The sequence below is a fragment of the Marmota flaviventris genome, chromosome 7, assembly GCF_047511675.1.
Source record: "Marmota flaviventris isolate mMarFla1 chromosome 7, mMarFla1.hap1, whole genome shotgun sequence".
NCBI classification, from domain to species: Eukaryota; Metazoa; Chordata; class Mammalia; order Rodentia; family Sciuridae; genus Marmota; species Marmota flaviventris.
This window is the reverse complement of record NC_092504.1, coordinates 31,653,039-31,667,485: the sequence shown is the minus strand read 5'-3', so window position 1 is coordinate 31,667,485 and position 14,447 is coordinate 31,653,039. Positions and strand designations below refer to the sequence as shown.

The window sequence follows — 14,447 nt, the reverse complement described above, 5'->3', positions numbered from 1 at the left end:
ATAAAAGTGTTTGAATTTTTGGACAGCTGTAGATTCTTTTTTTAAATAATATTTATTTTTTATTTTTTGGTGGCCACAATATCTTTATTTTACTTTATGTGGTGCTGAGGATCGAACCCAGTGCTTCATACATACTAGGCAAGCACTCTACCACTGAGCCACAAAACCAGCCTTGTAGATTAATTCTAAAAATCTGAATTCAATAATGTAATAAACTATACAAGTAAAAACATGGTTTTATTCCATTTATCTTCATTTTTACAAAGCAATGATTAAATTAGATCGCATTGAGATTTTTAGAAATCAGTTTATAAAATTAGCTTAAATCTATTAAAATAAACCCTAATGTCAAGTTCCTATAATCTTAAGATGTTTGGGAGACTGAGGCAGGAAATCACATGTTCAAGGACAGCCTTGGTGAAACTCTAACTTTAAAAAGGGCTAAGGCTGGGATGGGGTTGTGGCTCAGTGGTAGAATGCTTGCTGAGCATGTGTGAGGCCCTGGGTTCGATTCTCAGAACCACATATAAACATCAACAACTTAAAAAAAATTTTTTTTAATTGAAATTTTTTTTTTTTAAAAAGGGCTAAGGCCCTCTCTGCTTCCTGGTGCCACATCCTGACCAACTTTCCTCTGCCTCACCTCAGGTGTCCAAGGAATGGAGTAGGCCATCTAAGAAATGAAGCATTGAGACCCAAATAAACTCTTTCTCCTCCAAAACAAAACAAAAAGGTGAGGGGATGGGACACTGGGGTTGTGTAGCTCAGTTGTAGAGTACCTTACTATGGGGGGAAGGAGTATCAATAGGCAAACAGTAATATGAATTTTTTTAAAATATTTTTGTCATTAGATATGTTAGTAATTCTTAAATCTATCTTCAGTAAATTCATATTGCTCAAGTCTCAAATCAATAAATATAGTTAATATGACTGTTTAAATACCCAAGAACTCCAAAGGGCTATGCAGAATAATCATGTGAACTATTTCTGTTGAGTAATTTTTCTATTACTGATCTTAAGAGATGACCATCAATAATCCAATTTGTTTAAAACACTGAATGCTATTTATAGAGAATAGTGAAATTTTGTTTTAATTTTTTATTAAAAAAAGAGTAAAATGCTGCTTATCTATAAATTTTTACAAATATGTATGAGTACACACAGACCTCCATGAAATCACCACCTGCATCAAAATGCTGAGTATTTCTTTTTTTTAATTTTAATTTTTCCCCATAGCTTTATTTTATTATTATTTTTTTTAATATTTATTTTTTAGTATTTGATAGACACAACATCTTTGTTTGTATGTGGTGCTGAGGATCGAAACCGGGCCGCACGCATGCCAGGCGAGCGCGCTACTGCTTGAGCCACATCCCCAGCCCTTCCCCATAGCTTTAAAGAGGTAAAACTGAAGTACAATAAAATGCATATATTTGAAATATGCAATGTGATCAGCTTTTTAAAATTTATTTATTTAGTCTAATTTGTTATACACAATAGCAGAGTACTTTTTAATTCATAGTACACAGAACACAATGTTTGGTTATACACAAAATAGAGACACCATTTGTATCTTCTTATATAATGATGTCCATCTCATTCCATCATCTTTCTTACCCTTCTGCCCCATCTATTCCCCTCCCTCCCCTTTGCCTTATCTAAAGTTCCTCCATTACTCTCATGCTCCCCGCCACCCCACATTATGGATTAGCACCCCCATATCAGAAAATCTGATCAGTTTTGACATGCATGCAACCAGAACAATCAATATAAAAAGAATTTCCATTACTTCTTTTTAAATTTGAAACCATGTAAACTGTGTTTCCTGCATGATTTGTTGCATTAGAAATCAATTAATTACCTTAAGAAATATAGAACCCCACATGTCAGCTCTTTCAAAATTAAATGGCACAATTATAAATATTTGTAAGGTTAACAAAGCATAAGAAAAGTAAATAAAGGGGCTGGAGATGTGGCTCAAGCGGTAGCGGGCTCGCCTGGCATGCGTGCGGCCCGGGTTCGATCCTCAGCACCACATACAAACAAAGATGTTGTGTCTGCCGAAAACTAAAAAATAAATAAATATTAAAAAAAAAAAAAAAAGTAAATAAAAAAAATGCTTTGAATGAAGTAATAATAAAACCTTAAAATGCCAGGATCTCTGGGATTAAGCAGTATTCAGAACATTTATAACTTAAAGTACTTGTATCAGAAGCTCAATTAAGTAGTAGGAGTGGGAGCAGAAATATATGAAAGAGATATAATACAGCTAAAATTTGATAAAAATCTACCAAGTCTAATAAAGAAAAAAGAACATAAAATTAATATTGATGGAGAGGGAGTGATCAAAATAACACTACAGATGCTAAAAATATATTAAGGTAATATTACAATTGTATGCCAACAAATGTGATAGTTTACATAATATGGTCTATATTAGAGAAGGATCTGTGTGCTGTTGACTGATGGATGAAATATTCTATATGTCTGGTAAGTCTAAATTATTGATTATTATATTATTTAGTTCTATAGTTTTTTGTTTAGTTTTTGTTTGAAAGCTCTATCTAGTAGTGACAGAGGTGTGTTAAAGTTACCCAGTATTATTGTGTTGCGGTCTATTTGATTCTTGAACTTGAGAAGGGTTTGACTGATGTATATATATGCTCCTTTATTTGGGGCATAAATATTTATGATTGTTATATCATGTTGATGTGTAATTCCCTTAAATCGTATGGAATGTTCTTCTTTGTCCCTTCTGATTAACTTTGGCTTGAAGTTCACTTTATCTGATATGAGGACAGAAATCTCTACTTGTTTACACTTTCCAACCGAGTGATGTTTTTTCCCATCATTTCATTTTCAGTCTGTGGACGTCTTTGCTTATGAGGTGAGTTTCCTGGAGACAGCAGATTGTTGGGTCTTGTTTTTATTTATTTTTTTTTTTTTTTGAGAGAGAGAATTTTTATTTATTTATTTTTTAGTTTTTGGCGGACACAGCATCTTTGTTTGTATGTGGTGCTGAGGATCGAACCCAGGCCACACGCATGCCAGGCGAGCGTGCTACTGCCTGAGCCACATCCCCAGCCCTGGGTCTTGTTTTAAAATCCAATCTGCTTGTCTATGTCTTTTGATTAATGATTTCAGGCCATTAATGTTCAAGGTTATTATTGAGATATGATTTGTGTTCCTGGTCATTTTGGTTTATTTGTAGTTTGTGATTTGAATTAGTTTCTCCTTTGATTGACTATTCCTTTAGTGTAGATTCCTCCCCTTCAATGGCTTTCTTTTTTGCTAGATATAGGATTCTTGGGTGGCATCCATTTTGTTTCGGAGCTTGGTATATATTACCCCAGGAACTCCTAGCTTTGAGGGTCTGGGTTGAGAAATCATGTCAGATCGGTATTGGTTTCCCCATATATTATCCATATTTTTCTCTTGCAGCCTTTAAAACTCTATCCTTATTCTGTATGCTAGACATTTTCATTATAATGTGCCTCGATGGGGTCTGTTGTAATTTTGCACATTTGGGGTTCTGTTAGCCTCTTGTATTTGATTTTCTATTTCATTCTTTAGATGTGGGAAAATTTTTTACATTATTTCATTGAAAAGATTGTGTGGGCTGGGGATGTGGCTCTAGCGGTAACGCGCTCGCCTGGCATGCACGGGGTGCTAGGTTCGATTCTCAGCACCACATAAAAATAAAATAAAGATGTTGTGTCCATCAAAATCTGAAAAATAAATATTAAAAAATTATCTCTCTCTCTCTCTCTCTAAAAAAAAAAGATTGTGTATTCCTTTGGTTTGTATCTCCACATTTTCATCTATCCAGACAAATCTTAAAACTTGGTGTTTTCATGTTATCTCATAATTCTTGGAAGTTCTTTTCATGGTTTCTTCTTTCTGTGGTTCACTTTATTTTGAAGATTACATACTTTTAAAAAATATTTTAGATCTAGATGGACATAATACCTTTATTTTTTATTTTTACATGGTTCCGGGGATCCAACCCAGTGCCTCGCATATGCTAGGCAAACGCCGTACCACTGAGCCACAACCCTGGCCCCTCATATTTTGTTTTTATTGCCTGAGGTTCTGTATTCCAAGTGGTCTAGTCTGTTGGTGATGCTTTCTATTGAATTTTTCATTTGGTTTACTGTTTCCTTCCTTTCAAGGACTTTTTTTTCCCCCAGAATATCTCTTTACTAAAGTGATCTTTTGCTACCTTTATTTCTTCTCTTACATCATCCTTTACTTCACAGATCAGTTTAACTATGTACATTCTAAACTCCTTCTCTGATGGATTCTGTTACTGGAGTATCTTGGTTTGCTTGGGGCAATTTGTTCCCTTGCTTTTTCATGTTGTTTATGTGTCTATCTATCTAACAGTATGGATCTGAGGGAGTATAGTTTCTACCCTGTGGACTTTTCTACCCAGTGTCCCTGAAGGTTTCCGGTACCTCATTGTTTAGTCATTGTTTATGGGGAGACAAACAATTACAACCAATGCAAACAATGTACAGCATTAAACCAAATAGTTTCTACTATGATGTCTATGGTGTTAATTATCATAACAGAAATAATATGATCAGCTATTGCCTACTGCCTATAAAAACTGCAAGTTTGCAAAAGGATTTACATTTTCAAATGGTGGACAGGGAGAGAACAGAAGTGATATTGTGAGGGAGGAGGAAGGAGATAGAAAAGAGAACAAGGAAAACAGGAGAAAAAAATATATATATATAAAACAAAAAAGTTTTAAAAATCAAATACAAACTAAACATACTAATCAAACATCCTAATTCACAAAAAAGCTAATCCATGTAAAATAACTGGCTTCAAAAATGCTAGGGGTGAGTTGGGGTTGTGGCTCAGAGTGCTTGCCTAGCATGCACAAAGCACTGGGTTCGATCCCCAACACCACATAAACATACACACATAAATAAATAATAAAAAAGGAAATATTTAAAAAATATGATAAGGTTGAGAAGGAGAGAGATAGAGATAGAGAGAGAGAGAGAGAGAGAGAGACTATATAAATGTCCATGTACCATTAAGGTCACAATTAAACAGTGAAAAGGAAATTAAAAAAAAAAAAAATCTTGATGAAAAGAAAGAATCCTTTCCATTAGAGTTCAAAATATTCTCAGCAGTTCTAGTTGGGGTCTTCTGGAGTGTGATGCTCCACCCTCTGGATTGCTACAGGGAGATAATCCTGGAGGTAGAGTTCCTGGAAGCAGGGTTTAGGATCAGGTGGGCTCCAGGCTCTTCACTGAATGCTAATTGTCCTGGAGATTTTAAATCAGTGCACCTCCAGGGCCCAGTACCTGCTAGACTACACTGGAAGACTTTACCTCCAGGGATTGCCCCCTGGGTTCCACTTGTGTGGTGGAGGACCCAATTCTTAGTTCCCTGTATCACTTGCAGACCCCATATTTCCTGGTCTCGGATTCAGTCCAATCTCTTCTGCCCCATCCTTCCAAATTCCAGGCTAGGTGCTCTCCCAGCTGGTGCTGCAAAACAGTCGGATTGGAGGAGGAGGAATAGAGCCAGGTGGGTTTCTGGGACCACCAGTATAAACCTCTCCAAGTTTGATTTTTTTCTGGTCACTTAAGCACAATCTATGTCATGTGTTTACTGGGCCTGTTCTTTGGGCCAAACTCAAATTTGCCAGGAATCGGCTTCCTCTGTTGCTGTCCCCCAAGCCACAGTTGCAAAATGTTTTTCCTTCCTGCAAAGTGTTCCTATAAAACATTTCCTTCCAAAATATTTGTCTTCACAGGCTGCCTGGAGTCATGGTGGCTTCTTTCCCCACACTTGGGATATAGTGCAGCACGTCTTTCAGGTTTGTCAGGCAATGTCCTTGGTCTCTAAATGCCCCATACACAGACATGCCTCCAGCCTCCCAAATGTGTGGGTTCCTTTAATTCCTTTATCCCTCTACTATGCTTAAGGAGGGAGAGCTCTGGCTGGAGTTTATGGTAGTGGCTATGCCACTAGGAATTTGTTCCGTATTTTATTATATCCAAACTCCTGAGTCCCGGATCTGCCTTCAATATTCAGTTTTAAATTCCAGTAAAGTCCTCCCACTTTTTTTGTTGTTGTTCACCCACATTACTGAGAAGCTGTCAGTTTTCTTGGTTTCACTCCATGGAGTAGCAGGAACATAACCTCCTCTACTCTGCCATCTTCTTAATCTCTGGCTGAGTATTTCTTGTACTGAAAAGTTTCAGTCTTGTCCTTTGAAACTCTTGCCTACCCCACCACTATCCTAATTTTTGTCAGCAAAATTAGTTTTGGCTAATCTTGAATTTCATAAAAATGGAATCATATACTATGTATTCTTTTCTATCTGGCTCTTGTCACTCAACAAGTCTGTGAAAATCATCCACGCTGTTTACATCAACAGTATGATCGTTTTTTATTCCAAAGTATGATTTTTACCATGATGTATCAATTTTCTTGTTAAGAAGACATTAGTCTGGAGTTTATGAAAAATAAATTTGAGTTGCCAGGATATGATGGAGAAGTTAGGAAATCAGATGAGTTCACCAAGGGCATATAGATGAAAAGAACAGAGATATAGACTTATCTCTGAGGCATTCTAATACCCAAAGATCCAGGAGGTAAGTCTAAAGACTCTGGGAATAGCCATAAGAAAGGAAGAAAAGAAAGACGGGTGTCCTAGAAGCAAAGTAAAAAAACAGTACATCTCTAATACTGCAGATATTCACTCATATCACTGAATCATAGAATATAATAAGGCGGTCTTGGAAAGAACAGAAACACTAAAAACTACAAGGTTCAATAAATTGGCAAAAATTATAAATATTCTTAGGTTCAAACATTGGCATTTAAACGTAGATTTCTGTGGAATGTCAATTTTATCTCAATAAAGGTGGAAATGAAGGGAGAAAGATGACCATTAGAGAAGATTAAGGTTTGTCTATTCTATAAGGAACAAGAAAGTAGATCCCAAGAGATAGTTTACTAAGGGATAGGATTTACTCAGATATACTATTAGAATGAAAAGACAAACCAAATCAGCAAATTTATAGTCTGTTCATGCAAGTTATTAAATAAATCAAAGTATCCATACACTTAAGTGTTGTTATTTCTGATTCACCTTCTTCAGGTTTCATTCTTTTCCTTTCTTAAGGAATGAAACACATAGCTTGAAATTTTCAATTCCTATATATAATTTTCAAAGATTAAGTAACCAGGATGGGCTCATTAAATACACATCTTGGCTCTATGTATTCTATTTTCTTTTATTATTCCTTCTCTTGCAAAAGACTAAAACTGGAGAAAAAGGTCATAAAATGTTCAATCATTTCTAATTTTTTTTCTCCCACTTCAATGTCACTTTATACCTCTTGACTTAGTTTTTTCCGTTTATAAAATCATGTCCTGAATAAATAACACCTGTCTTATGCCTACACCACAACCATCATTTATCACTGTTAGAATATACTATGCTATGGGAAGATTAGACGAACTCTAGAAAGGGGAGGGAGGGGAAAGAAGGGAGCAAAGGGGTAAAAAAGATGGTGGAATGAGATGGACATCATTACCCTAAGTACATGTATGAAGACATGAATGGTATTAATATACAATGTATACAACCAGTGATATGAAAAATTGTGCTAATTGTGCTCTATGTGTAATATGAGTCATAATGCATTTTGCTGTCATATATACAAAGTAGAATAAAAAATTAAAAAAAAAAAGAATATTCCATGCTCTATTCTAAGAGAATTACACAAACCAACTCAGCACTATTAAGTGGGTATTAACTTTACATATAAGGAAACAAAAGCATACAAACTTTAACTAATTTGCTCACAACCACATGGGTTTTCATATTGAAGAATGAGGATTTGAACCTGGTAGCTATATACCAGTAACTTTCTTTTTATTCAGCACTAGGGATTGAACCCAGGGGTAATCTATCACTGAGTTACATCCCTAGCTCTTAAGTATCTTCTTTTGAGATAAGGTCTTGCAAAATTGCATCAGCCTCAAACATGAGATCCTCCTGTCTCAGTCTCCCAAGTAGCTGGTTACAGGTATGCACCTAGTGTTCAGCTCTGAGTAGGAACCCTTAAAACACTGTGCTAGTAATATCAAATCAGACAAATCTAGTGAAAAAAGTGTGCGACAAATTAAAAATCACCTACAAGGGCTGGGGTTGTGGATCAGTGGAAGAGTGCTTGCCTAGCATGACTGAGGAACTGGGTTCGATCTTCAGCACCACATATATATAAACAAACAAACAGTAAATAAATAAATAAATATCATGTTCACCTACAACTTAAATTTTTTTTTAAATGTCACCTATAGAGGTATTTCTTGGAACCTGCTCAATTAACACACTTTTTAAAGTTCTGTTGCTTATATTCCAAGGGAAAGATTATTTCAATACTTATTTTACTTTTAGTCTCTTAGAAAATATCTTCCTGAGACAACAAATAGTCAAATTTACCAAAATCACAATGAAATCCAAGACTTTTAAAAATGTACAACTAGCACCTGACATTAATAAATACAGGTTGTGGTCTTAATTATAACCCATTTTCAATTATGTATTTAAGAGATTATAAAATTATTGCCCCAATAACATAAAATATAACATAAGCTTATGTTTGTGGCAATTACATATTTAACATTCTTGTAGTCTTGGTTATTTCTATGAGAGGAGTGAAAATGAATTGAAAAATCTCTTACCATTGATCTTTCAGGATATCCAAACAAATAGCCCCTGTGACGGAACTAATATTAGGATGCCATATTTTAGTGATAAACCGGACCTAGAACATAAAGCACACTTAAGTTTTCAAGAAACAGAAATAAAACACATAAAAGTTTAAATAGAACTACAAAAAAAAAAAAAAAAAAAAATCAGATTAAGCTTCAGGATAATAATGTAATACTTTTATTACATCATTTGGCCAAAGTAAAGGGACAAGTGCAGAAGACTAAACATTCTGTAAGCTAAATACAGTCACTAACAAGTTCTTTTTAGACCTTTTAATAAATGCTCTGTCTTAAAACAAACCCATAATTACTAGCTGTTTAGAATTCACATAGAATGATGCTAGATCTATGAGAAATAAAACAGACTAAAATCCATTTGAGTAATGTAGTACATAAAATCAAAATACAGCATAAGTGGCTGTGAGGGAGTCATTTTTTCTGTGAGGGAGCATGCAGAATAGGTTTAAAGGGGAAAAGTAAGCAAAATAAATGCATGGAAGCATGTAGTAACTGGCTACATAATACCCCCAATTTTTCTGTATAAGTTTTTTTCAAATTCTTTGTCATGGATAATGCAACAAATATTTGAAAACTTAATACTATTCATCAGGCACAAAGATTAGACTTGAAGAAATAAAATCTATTGCATCAGCTCTTATTTACAAGCTTTTGGAAAACCACCACCATTGTTATTCTTTCTCCCCCCCCCCCCTTAGGGGTGGGTAACTGAGATTAAACTCAGGGGTAATGAACCACTGAGCCACATCCCCAGCCCTTCTTTGTATTTTATTTAGAGATAGGGTCTCATTGAGTTGCTTAGTGCCTCACCATTGCTGAGGTTGGCTTTGAACTCCCAATCCTCCTGCCTCTGCCTCCAGAGCAGCTGGGATTATAGGCATGCACCATAGCGCCTGGCTCAATCCTTTTTTGTTTGGTTCTTTTCATACCAGGGATTGAACCTTGGGTGCTTAACCACTGAGCCACAAACCGAGCCCTTTTTTATATCTTATTTAGAGAAACAGGGTCACCAATGTGCTTAGGTCCTCAATGAATTGCTGAAGCTGGCTTTGAACTCAACATCCTCCTGCCTCAACCTCCCTGAGATGCAAAAATCATAGGTGTACACCACCAAGCTTGGCTTGTTTTTTTTTTTTTCCCCCAGTGCTGGGAACTGAACTCAGGGGCACACTACCAGAGATATATCTCCACTACTTTTTTTATTTTTTTTTTAATATTTTTAAGTTGTTGATAGACCTTATCTATCTATATCTATCTATTTATTTATTTGTGGTGCCGACACTCAACCCAGTGCCTCACATGCCAGGCAAGTGTGCTACCGCTGAGCCCCAGCCCCAGCCCTCCCCATTACTTTTTATTTTTTTGAGACAGTATCTTGCTGGACTTGAATTTGTGATCTTCAAATTATATTATATTACCTCAGGGAATACAGGTGTAAGCCACCTCACACCTGGCTATTATTAGAGTGACCAATGAGTCCAAATTAAGTAACAGGTTAATTAGTATGTGCCTACTAATGTTCTAAATACTTGACAAAAATTAACTCTTCACTAATATGCTACAAATCTATTTCTGATAAGAAGCTAAGTAGCTTCCACTTCTTTTTGTGATTTCTTGATTTGTCTGTCCTATGTCTCTACTTCTTCACCTCCTACTCATTCACTGTCATATTCAATCTGAAAAAGCACTTTAAGTTATTAGTGAATTCAAAACCCCTAAAACAAATGTACATTTTCCACATTTCCATTTAGAACATGTTTGCTCTTTTTCTATTCTTAAAATAGATGCTTTTTTCAATGATACCTACTTCTCTCCATTCACACACAAAACCATCTCCTCAAAGGAGACTATCATTTTTCAGGTGGATTACTAGAGTATCTTGATTTTATTCTCTTTTGTTCCCTCCAATACATTTTCCACACTGAATGCAGTGTACCCCTTTAAAAAAATATAATTTTGTGTCCCTATCAGGCCCTTTAATGACCTCTCATTTATTTTATGTAAGACCACAATACTAGGGAGGCAATACTAGAAATTGAATCCAGGGGCACTCTACCACTGAGTTACATCCCCAGCAGCCCCCAACCTGCATTTTTTTTTTTTTTTTGGTAAAAGATAGGTTCTCGCTAAATTGCCCAGGTTGGCGTTGAACTTGAGATACTCCTGTCTCAGCTTTGTGTGTCCCTGGGATTACACCATATACCTATCTTAATTCCACACTCCTCACCTAGCCCTTAAATTCCAATTTCACTTCCACCCCATATCCACTCTCTAGGTAGAGAAATTCAAATTGGTAATTTGCCTCTGGGCCTTCACGAATATTCATTTTCTCAGTAACATATCTCTTCAGCCTTTGCCACTAGATAACTCCTTGTTATAGTTTAGATATTAGGTATCCCAAAAGTTCATGTGTCCATTATGCAATGAAATTTAGAGGTGAATGACTGGGTTAGGAGAGCCTTCACCTAACCACTGCATTAATCCTCTGGTAGGGATTAGATGGTAACTATAGGCTGAAAGGGTGTGGTGAGAGGAGGGGGGGCTATTGGGGACATGCTTTTGGTGTATATACTTTGTCCTTGTTGAGAAGAGCTGTATCTCTCTTTCTCTCTCTGCTTCTTGGTGTAATCTCCTGAGCCACTTTCTCCAACACACTCTTTCTCCATGATGTTCTGACTCCCTTCCCTCCCAGAGCAATGGACTTCACCATCTATGGACTGAGACTTTTTAAAGCTTGAGCCCCCCAAACAAATTCTCCCCCTGTAAAATTGTTGTTTTTAGGTCTTTTTGCTCATAGCAGCAAAAAAGCTTACTATAACACTCCTCATCCTTCAAGTTTCAGTTTCCATATCACTTCTTCCCAACCTGTTCTCAAAACACCCTGTATTTTCTTGCATCAGAAATCACCAAACTTCTATAATTCTGCCTTACTTGTCTGGTCTTCCCTAAAAAGAATGTATCCATCCTGCTTCCTAAACGATCCCCAGTATCTCAAAGTGCCTCACACTGGAATATGAATTTAAATATTATGGCAAACCTATTTCAAAAATAAATAATACCTGAAATACAGTCCAGGTCAAATAAGACAATAATACAGGGCTTATGTACAGGAAACATCTCTCTGTAACTACAAAATTTACATCTTAATATTTACCATTAATTGAATTCAATGTATACAGGTAGAAAATAACCACTGCCTTTAACTTCAATAAAGAAACCCCAGGGACTGGGGTTGTGGCTCAGTAGTAGAGCACTTGCCTAGCGTATGAGGCACCGCGTTTGATCCTCAGCACCAAATATAAGTAAATAAAAAATAAAGGTACATCAACAACTAAAAAATATTAAAAAAGAAAGGAAGGAAGGAAAGAAATTCCAGCACTCTGTAACTTTAAAACAAAATGGTTCAATAATATTTTAACAATTGGAAAACAGAATTTTAAATTACTACTGAAAATGTAAGAAACATGGGGGGGGGAAGACATAAACAACAACATCATCTTAAAAAAAAAGAAAATATCACAAAGTTTATAGTTTAGAAAAGTGATCTGAGGATGTGTGAACTTACTCCTATTTATTTACTTATTTTTAGTTCTGAGGATTGAGCTCAAGGCCTCATGCATGTTAAGCAAGCACTCTACCACTGAACTAATTATTGCTCATCTTTTTTATTTAAAGCAGAGTCTCTGAGTTGCCCAAGGTGGCCTTGAACTTGCAATCCTCCTTCCTCAGTCACCCAAGGAGCTGGTATTACTAGGATACACTGTCATGCTCATCTTGCTTATTAAAGAAGAGTTTCCTATATATAATTCTCTGAAGATGCACATGCAGAATCAAGCAAATATCAGGACTAAGGTAATTCTTAAGCTACTTTTTATATTGTTGTACTATCTACAGTTCAAAACAAATAATTTCGAATTTCAGAAAGAAATCATTCTCCCATGGCTGGGGTTGTAGCTCATTGGTAGAGTACTTGCATGGTGATGCCTGTAGATTTGATTCCCAGAGGCAGAAAGGCGCAAACAAAGAAAGAAATCAGAGTACACACCATTATCGACCAGTACATACATAAGCATTTTTTGTATAATATAATGCTCTTTAGCCCTTAACTTTTTTCCCCCTTACTGTTCTTCACCATTAACTATCTCCCTTCTTAGGTTTTTTCAATTCTTCCTCTTCCTTTCTCAGGCCTTAATGTTATAAATTAGTACCCCATGCATCCTTGAATACTGTCCTATTGTTGAATATCCGGCTTATACCCATGTATACCACCACTTATTACCATAGTCCTACCATTCCTGACCTATATTAAGAAAAGCACAGAACCAAAGGAACTTGGCTGGGCTGTAGTATAAGTAATAGTACAGTGACACCTATCATGACCTATTTGAGTCAAAATTGCCTTTGATTACAAAACAGGTTAAGGAACAGTTTATAGTACTAGGATATTTTCTAATAGCAATTCATGTCTCCTTATTTTCCCATACGAAACTAATTTTCAAACTATCTGGAGCTTTAGAATACTCATTAGCTTTAGGGAGCATGCAAAGACCACAAAAACAAAACAATATAAAAACCACATCTGAACACCATGTGCACAGAAGATAATAAAATCGAGACTATTCTCAATTATCTATACCAGCTAATCATCATTTCTCTTCCTATGGAACACAACCTACATTTCACACACTCTTCAGTTCCACAAACATTTCAGTTCCTACTTCTTACGGGACAGGAGTTCATTTCCATCAGGAATTTCCAGTTTCAAGATTGAAACTGAAGGATATTATATTATTAAACCAGTTTTAATTCACTTGTTATACAAAATAAAATGCTTATTTTCAACATACATGCATAGAAGGAAATGCTCGTTAAATATTACCAACATTAGTATTTAATACTCCATTTCACATATAAAAGTATGCTTATAAAACCAAGGAAAAAGAAAATCCACACCTAGTTTCTAATAAAAGAACAAATCACTGAGATAACTGTAAAATTTAATGGTTTTTCTCATTAATTACATATAGTACAATTGAGAAAACCTTGGTTGTATACAAACAATTAATCGAATTCCTTCACTATTTTCAGATAATTCCAAGACATATCTTCTCTATCTGGAAGTAAACTTTTGCTCTTCTGGTCAAGGATTTATTGGAGAATAATAAACAGAAAATATGCTATGTGCATATTAAAATAAACAAGATTGGTATGGTTGTTACACCTATAATCCTAGAGCCTGGAAAGGCTGAGGCAGGAGGATCCCAAATCCAAGGCCAGCCTCTGAAATTTAGCAAGACCATGTCTCAAAATAAAAAATACAAAGGACTGCTGTGATGTCACTCATTGGTAGAGTGCCCAAGGTTAAAACCCCATTACTAGTCCCACCCAGAAAAAAAAGATAAATAAGCGAAAGTTTTTAATATCTTCTCAAATCTTAGCTGCACAATATAGTAATACTCACCTTATCCATGAGGAATAGGTGCCAAGATTACCAATGTATGCCCCACACTACAGACAGTATTAAACCCTATATATGCTGGGTTTTATTCCTATACATATATACTTATGATAAAGCTTAATTTACTTAAGAATAGCTAAAGAAAACCAATTTATTATAATAAACAATTTAAAACTGAGGAAATATTTATTTCTGAAATTTTCCATTTAATGTTTTC

General features: G+C 35.6%; 1 protein-coding gene across 3 annotated transcripts in view; it reads right to left on the bottom strand.

The window, feature by feature from the left end:
* Positions 1–14,447, bottom strand: part of Ube2k (ubiquitin conjugating enzyme E2 K) — a 68,751-nt gene that overhangs the window by 14,145 nt on the left and 40,159 nt on the right. For all 3 annotated transcript variants that reach the window (XM_027938569.2, XM_027938562.2, XM_071614224.1), the window contains one exon: positions 8,725–8,807. In XM_027938569.2, the coding sequence (XP_027794370.1) occupies positions 8,725–8,807 (83 nt within the window). The remainder of the gene's footprint in view (positions 1–8,724; positions 8,808–14,447) is intronic.